This window comes from Hetaerina americana, unplaced genomic scaffold, assembly GCF_022747635.1.
Source record: "Hetaerina americana unplaced genomic scaffold, ioHetAmer1.1.p SCAF_10, whole genome shotgun sequence".
In the NCBI taxonomy this organism is placed as follows: Eukaryota; Metazoa; Arthropoda; class Insecta; order Odonata; family Calopterygidae; genus Hetaerina; species Hetaerina americana.
The window spans coordinates 39,700,257-39,717,414 of NW_027286070.1; the positions used below are offsets into that span (position 1 = coordinate 39,700,257).

Below are 17,158 nucleotides of genomic sequence, written 5' to 3' on the forward strand. Positions count from 1 at the left end.
TTTTAGTCTTTCGTTAGAACTTCGAAATACTATCAAGCTGTGTACTAATGAGTTTAACTTGTGTGAGCATACATATTTATCAAGTCAACCAACGCTTTCTAAACATCAACCACCTGAATTGAGAAAATTTCACTGCAGCTGGGAAATCAATTTCTACTATCGACGTTAAGAATGTTGACCTGAAATTAGCTAAGAAGTCACACTCATACGCATAAGAATTAGGCACAAAACGAACCCCAGATGGTGTCCCATGGTAACCGAATAAATTTAACGTCATCGTGTCGATATTGGATTGACATTTATTTATTTCCATACACTCGATTTACAATTAGACCAATGAAACATTCTTCTTGATCGAACAGCTAAGCAAACAATACTTCAAAAGCATACCTGCCTAGTAGTCGCATATCACAGTAAGTCTTCAGATTTACTATTCTTAAGCGCTACTCAATAACGGTTTTCATTAAAGATTAATAAAATTTCAAACTACACATTTCTTACAATCACTTTTTAAATATATACAACATTTTTCTCGCCACAAAATTATTTCGTTTCTCAATAAACTTACCTGGCATTGCCTTTTCCAATTCAACTAACGGTAAAATAGTAGAAACTTTGAAACGCTGTACTCATGTCTACATACTGTTAAAAACTTACTTTTTGATTTTTGTTCATCAGGAGGGATCCCAACTGCGATTTGAGAAGAAATAATCAAGTTGAGAGAGCAATTTTTCTAACGAGACGTGGTGGTCTAGTAAGCGCTGGGCTTCCTGACCAAAGGGTCCGAGTTCGATTCCAGGTGATGCCTATGGACACCCTCAGCTTCACACAATCAGTGCGATTTCTCGGGCACCAGACCTTCGGGTGAATATAGAAGGGGAACACAGAGTAGGGAGCTGGCGACCCCCACTACCGTAAATTAAATAAAAGTCGAGTCGCTTAGTATCGGGTGAGCTCGAACTATCCAACCACCCTCCAGGTAGATAACTGTTGTTAGGTGGTATTAAATGGGACTATGATGTTTGGAACGGACGTGGTTGTCTAAATTCCTGAAAAAAATCAACTTCCGGATAAAGGAAAGTTCCTCGGTATTCAGGTGTGTAATTAAGGAAGTGTATAAATGCTATTTAAGTTGAAAACACACCCCTTGGTGACATCCATCGAAGCAGTCTCGCTTCCACAACTCCCCCAGGCTTTTCATCAATTCGGTACATCAATCCGGTTACTTTAGTAATCTCGGTCAACTACATCACGAAGTATAAAAAAAATCAAGCAAGAGACAATTAGCTAGTATTTGTCTTTCGTCCATAACGTCCCTTTCACGAAGTCTATTACTACTGTGTTGGACAATGGAGGAGCAGAATTGGTAATAGAATTAACTTGGCTTTATGAAGAAGCTGGACGCCAGGGAGTTTCTTCAATTAAGGTGGGCCCATAATTCCATGAGCTTATTTTGTTAACATAGCTATTTAAACCTACTAAGAATGTGCGCTGGAAGAAATATACATCCCTGTCAAACTAATAGCTGGTCTCAGCAAAGATCACTATGGTATATTCATTCATCTTATGCCCACCTCTGGTACCATTCCAATAAGGGCATTTTTATTCATTGCGCCTAGGTTATACATTCCAAATTCTTATAGCACAAAGGAACGTGAGGATTAAGGGCCCCGCTACTGCATTTATACCAAAACTAACCACTGATGAAACAGCAAATAGTGAATATAGTGCCCAATGTCTTCTCTCAGTTTAAATTTACTGTGCATGAAATGATTGACTTGTGTATAACCATTCCTTTCATCGACCAATTAAGTCCAACGAGTCCTACATCAAACCAGTTTTCGTAAAGCATTAATGCAATTTCTTATTTCCTATAACCCTCAAGCAAGAATTTAGAGTTGAAGAATTTGTATTCCACGGTCTTGAGGCAGTCGTATTAAATATTTATGCTTTTGTTCTGTTAATAATTACTCAGTACTATCTTACTACTATATATGCTACAATAACTGCTTTTTGTTCAAATTCTCATGAAATTTCAGAATACTATTATTTTGAAATTAACCACGCAACATTGTATTGCTACAGGACCTCCAATCAAATTCATCACAAATTCTATTTATTTAAACGAATTCATCTGAAACACGTTTTGAGTGCGGCCAAACTAAAATGCCTTTCATTATACAGGTGATCCTGGATTCATAACCGCTCATTAAAACTATTTTGAAAACGTCAACACTGCAATCGCTTTCCTTCCTACCCTGAAGTTAATTGCTGTGGGAAGGACGGTGCTAATGAACTCAAAAAAATATCTGATCATAGCATTAGATCGCCAACCCGGCGATAATTCCAAAGAATAACGCATGAAAGTCATGATAATATCCTTACATAATTCTATAAATTGAAATGCCGCTAAGAAAGCAGTTACGTTCTCAGTAAGCGTTATTTTGTTTCAATTAGGTCTTGCACGCCGTGCAAAATATGAATCCTGTGAACAAGAATTGAGGGGAACGGCCAGCAGGCGATTAACATATCCAATCATAATTGTACGTCGCCCATAAGTTTAAATTCATAAATGCGCGATGTAGATAACTCACTATGACATTGGAATCCCGATGGGAAATTTATTTTCAAATAATTTTGGAATAAGAACGAATGAACAAAATTCTCAAGAATCCAAACACTTATTTTAGTGTTTGGATTAAAATACCTGTACAAATAAAACTAATCAACTTAATACCACTTATCTCTATGAGCAATTAATTTACACTAACACGCATTAAATAAAAAATTCAATAAAGCTATTTCGAGCCGCAAATTCTAATACCATACCCGTGCTAAATACCTATGTATGTGACAATGGTATCAACTCATAGAATCGACAAGTAAAGACGACAGGCCCGAACAATAGTGAAGCGGCGAAAAGAAAAATAACCCTACGTGCGACAGCATTAACGTAATTTACCCTTAATCCATTTGTAGAAGGAGATATGAAATATGCTGACTCAACGAACAATATTTTATAAAAAAAGTAAGCCGGCCATACCAATTCGCAATCTCAGAATCACGTATTAATGACGTCAAGTAAAAGGTGGCGTGAGACAAATTTCATTGGCCCCCAACGAAAGATCAGCATCCTCGAATCACCGGTACCATCGCATGATCGCCCTCCAGTGATTACAAATTGCTAACAAGAGATAAAATTCTTCTCTGAATGTCACATTTTCCCATTTCCACAGAGGTACTCTATACGTAATTAACCCTCAACGACAGCAAGCCTTTGCGAATTGAGGCCTAACATATTTTACAAGTTTAGGTTCGGATAAAAATCAACTCATTAAGGATCCTTCCCATTTTTATGATCACTAAAATAAACAACATAATATTGAAGACAGACAACCTTAAATATCACTCGTTACAAGCTAATTCCGGCGTAGGAGAGGTACCTGTCTTAACGTAAAAAATACCGATTCACTCTGCTCATAAAAATGAAACAAATCCATTCAATGGAATGTGTATTGCATAGATATTTGTAGGTTAATAAATATAATGGTTACATATAATTGTGTAGTCAATATTCCAATAGGAGTAGTAACAACATACACACATCCTAGTGATAGACTTCACTTAAGTCCCACGATAACTCAGTCATTCACCGAATGCTGGGGTAACATACAATATAAAAGCACAGTGTTCACCAATCACTCGTACAGAAAACATTACCATAAAGTGTCAATGCCCTGAATTGTCATTAACTATTCGAAAAATGGCGCAAGGACCGTATTTCAAAATAATCTCTTACCTTCAAACTTGAAACAAAAGAAGAATCAACGTAGTAGTTTTTAACAAATACTGAACACTGGCACAGTCAAAATGTTTACAACAATCAAGATCTTACAGTCGTGGCAGCTGGTGTCGAAAGTTTAAAATATTGTTGAGCTGTACAGTAAATGCATGCAGCCTGCGGCTACGACAGCTAGGACACTCAACAGTTGCCGAGCGGAAACCACTGATTGGTGCATACATGACCACGTGATTTCGAAGCCGCTTCCTTCTTCAAATCTCGAAGACCGCTAACGTAATTGGTTTTTTAAAGTAAATTAGATGGTTTCCTGATTTCTTGGTAAAATACGCTAATTAATTTGTATCACATATTGATATCTTGTTAAAGGCATATTTTTTTTTGTTTAAATAATTGACTCCGGTGCCCTATTTCAACGCAAATCTCTATGGGCCTAGAGACGTTCACATTACTTAAACTCTATTCTCTAATTTCACTAAAACCATTTCAGTCCTCTCTATAACCTTTTGAATGAATGGTCTTTCGGATGGATTAACATTTAGCATGAACATGATTAGATCCTTGATGTCCTGAAAGTAACGAAAAAAAGCAATCAACAAGCAGTAACAAAAACGCTATAAATTTCATTTTATGTGCATACACTCACCTCACTGTAAACTGAATTTTCTGGGAAGGTGACGTTTCCGCTAATCACAGCAAGTGCAACACTATCGCCTCTCTCATAAACAGCATCAAATGGGGATTTATAGAAGCACATCGCATACAGAATACAACCCAGTGACTGTAATAAGAAAATGTTATATTCAGGTTAATTATGTTTCAAACTGAATAACCCCGAACGAATCGTATATTACTCTCATTATAAAATTTGCCATTCATTTAAACTAATGTATTTAATCAATGAAATTATTTTTGAAACAGGATTGATATTAAAACTTGACCATGAGGGAGCAATAGAATAGGTTCAGTAGATGACAGGCACACATTCTTAAAGGGCTGCAAAAACTTACAGTATGGTTAGGTTAAACAGATTAGGAGTACATCTACTTCTAAAAGTACATTGACATTGTGAACAGAAGATATGGGTTGGTTAAATCTTAAAGGAAATCAGTGATAGTCTCCACTACAAAACCACTGAGGGAGCAAATTTATAAACTTACGTACCCATTTGTCAAGGAGGCATGCTTTGGCCAATCCCGTCCATACAAAATTCCTCCCTAAAAATCTCACCAAGCACCTATTTTAATTCCCTAATGCATAAAAATATCAAACACCCGCCATTCCTAGTTAATGTATACAATATTATTTGTCAATGGGTGATCTGAATGACATGATTGGCTACTCTCAACAGTCTACATACATGTGAACAGGTGGGAGACTACTAAAAGACTTTTGAGCTACATAACCTCCTCCTCACCTCAGCCCCAGATAACTGATAGAATTTTTGATGGTCAGAAGTAAACAACAAAAATGTAAATTCGGCAAATCAAATAGGCACAAAAACAAAGTTTGACAACAAATGTCTCCTATCAATTAATTGGAAGAGTAAAATGTGAATGACTTTCATTTCTGGTTTAAGATATTTTCTGCCACATTTATATCTTATGTTTTAATTTGAAATAGAGACAGCCATGTACTATGTCATACCGTTATATTTTATACACCTGCCTGTCAGAGTGAAGAAATAATAGCACTGCCAATTACAAAATACAGCAATTTAGATGATATTCTTGACCCTGATTGACTTTTAGATCTCATGGCCTATTAACCACACATACACTGTAATTAACTGCCAAAACATTTTCAAATATTGTTTATCTAAATATATTCTGATGGAATGCAGATGTAAAACTGCATACAGGAATGTAGAGGAACTCATTCCTTCCAGAACTTATTTTATCTTAGTTGAACTTTTCTTAACAATAAAGAGAAGTCAATATGTGTTTTATTTGAACATTTACAACAGTGGAGAGTAAGTTATTTTCGTTGAGGGCCAATTAAACATAGCTAAAGTCATTGTGGACAGCCATGAAATAACCTAACCTTGCTTAGAGCGCTTAATTTATCTATTTACCACCTAGCAATTTACTTGTAAATTGCAGGCATCTAACTGCTAACAAACGACACATGTAATTAAACAAAGAACAAAAATTAATAAAGAAAAATCTTTCCTTTCGGTAAAATAAACAAAAATGAGTTATTTCACACTACCTAATTTATGTATAGGCTCCTAAAATAAAGTTGCATCTGAGATTAAACAACTGTGGACACTATTTCCATTGATTAAAGTTGTTTTTCAATAGTGACTGGTCTTTAAAAAAGACTCAATCTTACACTTATTGTTAGACCAATCCTAAAAACAGCACAGCCATGTTGTTATAGCTACATTAGTTTCATTTGTTGTCTCAGGCGTAACTTTGTGGAATTTGCATAACATATTGAAATGTAATGAAATAATTGACTTTGTAATTCCACACACTTTATTTAAAAACACACGACCCAGGTTTCGACGTTGAACGTCATCATCAGGTGGTCCTCATAGAAGCACGCTGGCTATATATACCTTCTGATCATAGGAGGGGGGGGTTGGTCAGAGAGGGAGGTCGGAGGGGTAAAAAGGTTACAATGTAGCTGGGAAGAAAAGAGAATTACATTTTTGATTTAGAAGAGTGGTAGGTCTAGGAGTGGGGAGTGGGAGGGATACAAAATTTCGTTGGCAAGATCATCTTTCCAACGGACACATTTCAAAATTTCTAACTGCTCCAAAGTATCGAGCCTTTGACCTTTTTCTTCAAAATGAATAATTTTTGTCACAAAGTCACTTTTGTGATCACTTTCGATGAGGTGTTTTGCAAAGAGGGATGTTATGTTCTTATTTTTTACACATGTTTGGTGTTCTTTAATCCTTTCTTTAAATTTCCGTCCTGTTTGTCCAATATACTTTGTGCTACAATCCGAGCACTTTAACTCATACACTCCACTCCTCTCGTTTTCGGGGACCCTGTCTTTAGTGTGAGAGATCAGGTTCTTAAGGCATGAACGACTGTAAAAGGCACATTTAATTTTTTCTTTAGGTAAACCCCTAATTACTTTTTGAGAAATAGTCCCAAGATATAGTATTCTCCGCCATTTGGCAGTGGGATCTTTTACATGTTCGGGGTTGTAAATGTGGCTTAAGGCTATTTTTGTAAGTTTATTCCGGTAAAGTTTATTTATTAGATCTTCTGAATACCCATTGTTTACTGCTAACGTTTTAATTACATTAAGTTCCTTATTTACATTGAATTTTGACATAGGGATAGCGGTCAAACGGTGGATCATTGCATGAAATGCCGAAAGCTTTTGGGTGAAGCAATGCCTTGAAGAGGAATTAATTAATTGGTCTGTATACATTTCTTTCCTAAAAATGGAATACTGTAACCCATCTTTGTCTTTAGAAATGGACAGGTCGAGGAAATTCAGGGAACCTTTTTCCTCTTTTTCACACGTGAATTGTACATTAGAATTGATAGAATGAATGAGTTTTGAAAAAGTTTTGTTCTCCTCAGCCTACCCTCTCATTAATAATGTATTTTGTTGGTTAAGATATGTAGACGATGTCTTCTGTGTGTGGACAGGTTCTGATAGGCAACTAGATCAGTTTCTAGCACATCTAAATTCTATCAATTCTAATGTACAATTCACGTGTGAAAAAGAGGAAAAAGGTTCCCTGAATTTCCTCGACCTGTCCATTTCTAAAGACAAAGATGGGTTACAGTATTCCATTTTTAGGAAAGAAATGTATACAGACCAATTAATTAATTCCTCTTCAAGGCATTGCTTCACCCAAAAGCTTTCGGCATTTCATGCAATGATCCACCGTTTGACCGCTATCCCTATGTCAAAATTCAATGTAAATAAGGAACTTAATGTAATTAAAACGTTAGCAGTAAACAATGGGTATTCAGAAGATCTAATAAATAAACTTTACCGGAATAAACTTACAAAAATAGCCTTAAGCCACATTTACAACCCCGAACATGTAAAAGATCCCACTGCCAAATGGCGGAGAATACTATATCTTGGGACTATTTCTCAAAAAGTAATTAGGGGTTTACCTAAAGAAAAAATTAAATGTGCCTTTTACAGTCGTTCATGCCTTAAGAACCTGATCTCTCACACTAAAGACAGGGTCCCCGAAAACGAGAGGAGTGGAGTGTATGAGTTAAAGTGCTCGGATTGTAGCACAAAGTATATTGGACAAACAGGACGGAAATTTAAAGAAAGGATTAAAGAACACCAAACATGTGTAAAAAATAAGAACATAACATCCCTCTTTGCAAAACACCTCATCGAAAGTGATCACAAAAGTGACTTTGTGACAAAAATTATTCATTTTGAAGAAAAAGGTCAAAGGCTCGATACTTTGGAGCAGTTAGAAATTTTGAAATGTGTCCATTGGAAAGATGATCTTGCCAACGAAATTTTGTATCCCTCCCACTCCCCACTCCTAGACCTACCACTCTTCTAAATCAAAAATGTAATTCTCTTTTCTTCCCAGCTACATTGTAACCTTTTTACCCCTCCGACCTCCCTCTCTGACCAACCCCCCCCTCCTATGATCAGAAGGTATATATAGCCAGCGTGCTTCTATGAGGACCACCTGATGATGACGTTCAACGTCGAAACCTGGGTCGTGTGTTTTTAAATAAAGTGTGTGGAATTACAAAGTCAATTATTTCATTACATTTCAATACATTAGTTTCACTTTAAAATTACAACTTGACATAAATGTTTAATTTGGTAAGCAATACTCCAGAGCTCATGGAATAAAAATACTTTCTAGAAGAAATCTTTCAGAGATGATACCAAATTTAATGAAAATTACCAACATGGATAAATTACTATTTCTGCTATTCAAAAACTTTAATACGATAATTTCTTTATCAGCAACAAGCACAAGTACAAAATTATACGAAAATTCAACACAGAAATTAACCAGGAAGCCAAAAATATAGCAATTTAAAAAAGTATACGGACTTTCAAATGGCTTGAATAGAAATATTATTCTCAAATAATTTTAATTGGACATCTTTTCTCAAAAGTCACCAGACCAGAAAATATTTTTGGAGATAAAAGTTCCTGGTTAGAAAATAGTTCTTGCAAGAAAAACTTTTGCTGGTTCTTCTCCGGTTTTTAAAGTTCTCAGATTAAAACAATTTCAGATTCAATTCTGATGGTTATTTCAGTGATCCACCCAACCACCACAAATACTGAGAGAAATTGGATGAAAATTAAAATAGCATTGTGAAATACAACCATCTCCTTGCTAAATATGAAGTTGATCCTTAATCATGTGGGAAACCATTTAAAAAGGGTGGCACATCACATAAAAAATTAGTAATTATCACCAAATATACCCATTATGAAACACAAAAGTGACCTAATAAACAAAAGTGACTCATGTTATAGGCAGCCGTCACTCAATACGTTGATATTAATTGAAAGTAGGAGGTTGAATTCTTAACAGCATTTTTTTAATCTTGATCATGAGGGTTTTCATGACAAAATTATTGGCTTTGGTATACAAACACTTCTATTTCAAAGAATAATTTTCAATTACCATAAGAAAATTCACAAAATTAGATTTTTTTACACTCTATTTTACCACCACAGTTGTTCTAGGAGTGGGGGGAGAAAAGGGCTCATTTTGGAAAAAAGGTTAAGAGTTGCCATCCATATCAGTCAAAGCATTTTTGTATTATCATTTAGCGTCTAAATTCTAGAGAGGAATCAAAGATCACCACTGAAATACAATGGCGATATTACTTCTATTACTACATGGGAAAAAATTAACTAAAAAGAATTATCATTTTCAAATCCCACTCTTGTAAGTTTCTAATTCTAGTAACTGTTTTCCATCTACTGTCCATAAGCACCCATGTTTAATTCCCTTTAAGCACATAAGTTGTTAAGTGAAATTTTCCAAAATTAACATCAGCCAGTACTATCACCAGTTACTTTTGAGATAAGTTCCACATAAATTTGTAATTCAAATGCCTATTTGCTTGTAAAACAAGTATATTTCTAAGGAATTATGGTCAGTATTTTTCAACTGCTCCCTCAATTTAAAAAACCAAATATTGCCAATCTCTCCCAATAGAAGTTGGGCATTTTGGCTACCAATGAAATAAATCCAAAAGATAGGTTTGACTTATAGTGATAATTTCACTATAAAGCACCCAGCATTTGAAATTCACACATCAAAGAAGGGATGCAAATACTTATTCTTGTTCTACCTGCGGACTCCCAGGAAAGAAAACACAATTTCAGAGAGCCTGGGGTGTCCTGAGTCATTCACTAGATTTGGAATGGTGACTGCGCAATCCAATGCTAAATGTTTGATGGAACTTTGGCAAAAATATGAGTAAAATAAGAATCTAATAAATTATTTTCATCAAGATTTACTTTTCATTTCATACCAATACAAATAAATTAGAGTGTTTTAATAAGGCCTCCTTGCAGCTCATCATTTTATATTTTTTCATGGTAAAAGGCTCATGGTTTAAGAATAATAGTATTTGTAAAGACAGCTATTGACAAGACTGGTCATGTAAAATACTTTTCATTATTGTGAACTAGCCTCGTAATCCTTTAATCCCTTCAACATCTATTTGGTTATAATAATCTATAAATATGCATTAAAGATAATTCTTTTCAAAGAAAAACAAGAAAAAAAGTCCAAAATGTAACATTCATAAACCTACCCATATGTCAGTCCTTTCATCAATTGTTGAGTGGGTTTCAACTGTGAAGAGTTCTGGTGCTCGGTATGGCATGGAACACCTTTCCCCCGCAGTATCTTGAAGAGTTTGGGCTTCACCACTTCCTCCTATCTTAACTCGACCAGGTGCCATAGACCCTAGTAATTTTAATTTTGATAATTGTTCTGGCTAATGCAAGAATTTTACTTAAAATAATGGAAGTATTAACCTCCTAATGCCATTATAAGCGACAATAACTATTAAATACTAACATTATCTGATCCTTCAATAGACTAATTACATGCAAAGGAGAATATTTTTAACTTTTTCGTACTAAACAATGAACTAAACTGAACTAAACTAAACAAAGCAGAAGTCACAACAAACCTAAATCCATTATCACTGGAGTATAATCTTCCTTCAAAAGGATATTTGCTGTCTTAAGATCCCTATGAGCTAGAGGTGCTGGTGCAGCTTCATGCATTGCCTGTACTCCTTTACATATTTGGAGAAACATGGTCAGCAAGGGAACACTGTCCATTGGCTCGTTGTTTTTGCACCGCCATTCCAGTTCCTGCGACAGTGTTCCTCTCTGAAAATAAAATAATACAACAGATGACCTAAATAAAACACTATAATATAAGAGTTTGAAACAGTTAGATCTATAGTATTCCTTTTCCAAAATTCAATGCACAATATTTTCTTAATATAAAAGAACTATGTTTTAATATTCCAACACACTCATGCGTTATCAATCAATGAAGTATGTAAGATATAAGCTAACATAATCCCAATTCAAAATTTTCCTATGATACCATTCAAAACAACTGGTAAAAGTCTAGTAAAATTTCCACGGATAGGCAAATAAATGCTAGTATAACCGTTGGTTTTTACACGTCCACCAATTTTGAGCTATCCCTCTTACATACGAGGTGAACTTGATTTAATGGGCAGCCATTAATTTCAATGAAACCACTAAAATAAACATATATACAGATACTTCCCAAAATTGGGGATTTTTCAATGGACATCCTCTAAAACTCCTGGATATCCACTGAAATCGGAGGATACCTATAAGAAGAACGCACCTGATAATAAGGGAGAAGAATTAGAACTTGACTTGTAGAATCAAGGGTAGCATCCATAACTGTAGAACCAGTTAATGCAGCATCAATGCACTCCAAAATGTTTGGGTGCTGAAACCTCCTGTGGAAGTCAACCTCCTGCAAAGCAAGCCGCTGATCTTCTGGCCCATGACATATTATTCTTTTGAGGGCATAGGTACGGTGAGTATGTGCATCCTCAACAAGCTCTACCGTGCTGAATCCTCTGAAAGAGAGTTCCAATTCTGAAATAATTTCTTTGCCTATACTAAGAAGAACGGAATCTTATTTCACTAGCACTCACCCATCCCCTAGATGCCCTTTGATGTAATATTTTCTTGAGTTAATTATTACTGACTCCTTCGCGCAGAGACAACCCATTTTAAAAATCAAACTAAGGCCCAGAGTGTTCATCTTGCCCTAATTCTACAACTCCATGACGAAATTTTAAATAATTGTCAATTATACTTAACTCAGTCCATAGCCGTCCAATGTCAGTTTTAACAAATAAGGAAATAAATTAAGATAGAGTGGGTCGGCATTATGAGAGCTATTTATGTCACATATGTATTCACTTCATTAATGCTACAACGTCCCACACATTTCAATAATCTTCTGTATAACATAAAAACAGCCTTCACCGCCGTCACGGAAGCTTAACGATAGGTCGATCACGCCCCATGTTGACGAACCAAAAAGTTTAATTAAAAACTTGATCCTTTGACTAAATTCATTTCAAGAGACTACAATTTAACTTATATGTAAATAGTACGTGTCGTGAATATTGCAATCTTTGATTAATGCATTCTCCTTCGAACCTGATTTTTTCCATGATACTCTCTATGAAGTTCAAATGTTGGCCAAGCTTTAACGTTCAAAGGTGCGGTGACTTCAAATGGTAAATGACATTTTGAGTTAAACGTACCATTGAAATCCATTGATAAAGTGCGAAACCTAACTGCTGCAAAAACTTCGATATATTTGTCAAAATACACTACCATACGCAAATTTTGCAAGAGTATCTATTATTTAAATGAAGGGAGATCATATCAAAAACATTAGATTAATGAAGTGCTTGCATTCGATAATTACGGTGGATTGACCATTTGAAGAATTTTCCCATTTTTATTTGAAAAATACCCGAAGTAAACTTTTGGCATATGACTTAACATTGAGTGTTTATGGAGGTTGTAATTTATTTTTTTAACATTTATAACATTTTATAATTTCTACGAAATTTTACTCATGCAGTCTAAACTAAATAAACATATTGCCCGCTGTTTAATTAAATTCGCAATATGCTTCGATCAATTTGTTGGATTGTCAAGTCTATTATCAGAAACCATCATTGATCTCAACTGGTTTTATAAGTTTTATATCAAGAGAAAAGTAATTCGTAGTCCTAAGGAATAGTTGGTTGTGATTAATTCTGAAAGCCTCTTCTAGTTGTTGATCTTTTTGAATAGATATACATGGAATCAAAGCTCATTTTTACAGGATTACTTTTGAGCCCTTGGTGATGCCCTTCCCAATTTGAAATCTTTCATGGCTTAAAGGATACCCTGTCAACATTCATCAAATTTATTCAACTGTCATTGGAACTCCTAATTGTCATAGTGCTTTAGCCGTCATGAATCCTCAGGAGATCCTTAAGAGAGCTGCACAGTGAGCAATGGTACAATATTGAAGCTGGACAGCCCCTCACACCACAATCTAATAGTACCTGAAAGACTACTATTGATTGTAGGGCATATTTTAGCTGATATGACTTCCAGGCCCTCCTATGGACTACAACCTTGACGTGATAAAAGGGGTAGTGCATTCTGATGATCCTCAGAACTGTGCTGGCGGGAGCAACGATAATTGCTCCTGGTAGGGTCACCCATGCCAGATAGGTCATAGGTTAGGAGCCAGACGAAAGGTCCGCACAGTGTCTGTTCCTTGGAGAGGCGGCTGCAAAGGACCCCAGTAGGGTGGGTATTTAGCGATGATGCCACATTGGAAACACTATTGAGGAAGGCAATAGGAAACCACCTCAATTATCATTCCCAAGATTAAAATTATGAACACCATACAGAGTATGAGTCCGACACCAATAGGACTTGGCCCAATTGGCCATGTGTCGCACCCAGCAGCATGAGAGGCAATGGCTTCCACGCTCATCATCTCACGAAACACTTGCTAAGGAAAAGCGAATGCAGCAGGGCAAAAGAAGAATTAGTTCGAATAGAAACTAGGAATGTTCAACAATGTTGAGGACAGGAAAATTAGAGAATATAAAGTAAGAGATGGGAAGAGGCAATATAGATTTTTAAGTCTATACGAAGTGAGCTAGAAGGATAGCAGGAGCTCCTGGAGTTATAGAGTAATTTACAGCAGAGGGGACGAGAGTCTATGAGGGGTTGCTGTAACATTGAATAAAGAGGTAGAAAGAAAAGTAGCCAACATAGAGCAAGAAACAGATAGAATATTACTAGTACAGATAAAAGCAGAACCAACTAACGTGGTCATTGTTCAGGATTACATACCACCAAGCAATCAAAAGGAGGAAGAAGTCTTTAGGATATACAATCAGTTAAGAGGAAATAATCATGTGTGTTCCAGCAGGGAAAAATTTGATAGTGATCTGGGATTGCAATGCGTTGGGTGAAGGAAGAGATGGTAAAGGGGTGGGGGACTATGGTTTGATACAAGGAATGACCATGGGGAGAAAGCAATTGAATTCTGCTGGAGACAGGGGTTAGTCATGACCAACACTTGTATTAAACACCACATAAGGCATAGGTATACAAGGAAAATGCCAGGTGTCTCAGAAAGATATTAGTTAGATTTTATTATGGTTAGGCACAGGCTTAGGAACATTGCGATCAATTCGCACAACTTCCCAGGAGCAGATGCAGGCTATGACCACAATTTAGTTGTTATAAAAGTGTAGCGTCCTTTTCAAAAGGATAAGATGGGCGGCGGGTAAGCAAATGGAATATAGAGGCATTAAATGGATTGACAAGGAAGGAGCATCAGCATACTCTAGAGGAAATCATGAATGACGGAAAAGATACTAGTTCTATTGAGGAAAAATGGGAATGTATCAAAAAAGGGATATTCAAAGCTGCAAAAGAAACTATAGGAACCATAAATGGGAAAAGGAAAAAGAAACCATGGATTACGGATGAGATGATTACTAAGATGGACGTGAAAAGGAAATGGAAGAATATAAACACTGAGTTAGGCAAAATGAAGAACAAAGAGTTAAATAATAAATTGAGACGGGTAATAAATAAAGCAAAAGGAGCAAGGTGGAAAACGCAGTGCAAGGACATGGAAAGTTGGCAGAGGAAGGGTAAAATTGGTGTGCTATACAAGGTTAAAACACCATCAGGAAGTAAGAAAGGAAGATGTGTTGACAGTCACAGACAAGTCAAGAAACATAATAGTTGACACAGAAAAGATGCAATAGAGGTGGAAGGAATATATTAAAAAACTGTATGGAAAATAACATAGGCCAGTGAAGTTAGACAAAAAGAGAATATAATGTAGATGAAGATAGCTTAGGTTGAGGCATACTCACAGATGAGATACAGGGTAGAATGGGTATTAAGGGAGATGAAATCAAATAAGGCCATGGTGACAGACAACATTCATTCCCATGGAACTACTAAAATTTTTAGGAAAATATGGAAGGAAGAGACTGTGGACTGACTCATAGCATATATATGAGGAAGGAATCTGGCTGGAAGACTTGGTGAGATCAGTGTTGGCTCCTATTCCAAAAAAACGTTAGGGCTACATCATGTGAGGACTACTGACATAAGTTGGATTTCCCAAGCAGCTAAAGTGGTTCTCAGGATCATAAACAAAAGGATAGAGAGTAGGGCAAATGATTACTTAGGGGATGATCAGTTTGGCTTTAGGAAGGGGAGAGGCATGCGTGATGCCATTAAGTACTGAGGTCACCAATCGATATGAATATAGAGTACAATCAGGACTTGTTTGCCTGTTTCATAGATTTTGAAAAGGCATTTGAAACGGTGAATTGGGAATAACTAATGAATATATTGCAGAAAATAGTAATAGATTGGAGGGACAGGAGGCTAATCCACAACGCGTACATGTCTCAGATTGAGTCCAGATGGGTCATCTTAGGAAGGGGTGTTGGGCAGGGTTGTCCATTATCACCAGTGTTGTTCAACGTATATGCCGGGGAAATGATTAAAGAGGCATAGTGAAAAACTGGAGGTAGGAGCTTTATGCTTTTGGAAAGTTGGCGGGGATTTTGTAAAATTAGTTAGGTTAGCTGATGACCAAGCTCCAGTTCGCCTGTCAGCCAAGGGTTAGCAAGATTTGCAAGCATTGCTGAGTGAATTGGAAATTTAGTGCAATAGATATGGGATGAGAATCAATAATAATAAAAGAAAGGTTATGCGATTTTCCAGAAAGAAAAAGGCTAAGGTAAACATTAAAATAGGAGGGGAAAAGCTATAGCAGGTAGATCAGTTTACGTATCTCGTAAGCGGTTTGTACCAACATGGTCAAAGTATTAGTGACGAAAGGAGAATATTTGCACTAGGCAAAGGGGCTTTCACAAGGAGGGTGTTGATGAAAGGGATGTTGAGCAAAGATGTTAAGAAAAGACTCGTCAAAATTTTGATACGGAGCATAGCAATGTACGGGGTGGAAACATGGTCACTGAAGCAGGACATTAGGCATAAATTGGAGGCTTTTGTTAATTGGATATGGAGGAGAATAGGGAGAAGGTAAAATGGTCCGAAAGGAAAACAAGCGAGGAAGTGCTACGTATGGTGGGTGAAAAGAGGGATTGTTGGAAAATGAGTAAGGAAGTGCTACATATGGTGGGTGAAAAGAGGGATTGTTGTGAGAAGTCATAAAGAGGCAGCATAAATGGATGAAAAGCATTTTGATCGGCAGTGGGATGTTAAAGACTGTAATAGAGGGGAGAATATTAGGCAAAAGAGGAAAGGGCAGGAATAGAATAGGAGTGTTGGACAGGATGAAGGAACAATGCAGAGATGAAGAGGGACTTGTAGAGTAGGATGTTGGGTTGTGTTTTGTTAGTAAGAACAAAATATCTATTTGGTAGTTGTGTCCAAAACCTATCTTAACTGGTAGATTACTTAAAAATAAAAATACCTCTCCAGAATTACCTCACATTTTTGAAGAAGATAAGAACAGAAGTCAAAAGCAATTTACATGAACCACAGTGGTAGTACTATAAGAAAATGTAGTTTTTTAGATGCAGTTTCACCTATCCACTATAACAGCCTTGGATATACTCTAGTCTTGGTGGTGATTAGTAGCCCTGAATACAGGCAAAGCCAGCAAGAAAGGGCTACCTACTCCTGACAAAATTCCAAACCATGCAAACAGCTTGGTCCTAAATGTGGCAAGGGATGTAAACACATGCTACTATCATGAGGGCTTGAAAATACAGTCCACTGGTCTGCAGTCCAACAGCTGAGTCTGGCTATTTTTCAATGCCTGTGCACTAGGTATGC

At 36.4% G+C, this 17,158-nt stretch overlaps 2 protein-coding genes across 2 annotated transcripts in view; both read right to left on the reverse strand.

Annotated features, from left to right (window-relative positions):
• Nucleotides 1-3,904, reverse strand: part of ATPCL (ATP-citrate synthase) — a 92,180-nt gene extending 88,276 nt beyond the window's left edge. Inside the window, exon 1 of the mRNA XM_071598537.1 lies at nt 3,800-3,904. The gene's annotated coding sequence lies outside the window, so the exon portion shown is untranslated. The remainder of the gene's footprint in view (nt 1-3,799) is intronic.
• Nucleotides 3,500-12,280, reverse strand: LOC139700062 (serine/threonine-protein kinase 16). Its single transcript, XM_071598541.1, has 6 exons — nt 11,950-12,280; nt 11,631-11,871; nt 10,930-11,134; nt 10,546-10,700; nt 4,446-4,580; nt 3,500-4,368 (listed from the first exon to the last, which is right to left on the reverse strand). Exons 1-6 carry the CDS (start codon nt 12,057-12,059, stop codon nt 4,252-4,254), a joined length of 963 nt encoding a protein of 320 aa, XP_071454642.1. The 5' UTR covers nt 12,060-12,280; the 3' UTR covers nt 3,500-4,251.
• Between the last annotated feature and the right edge of the window lie 4,878 nt (nt 12,281-17,158).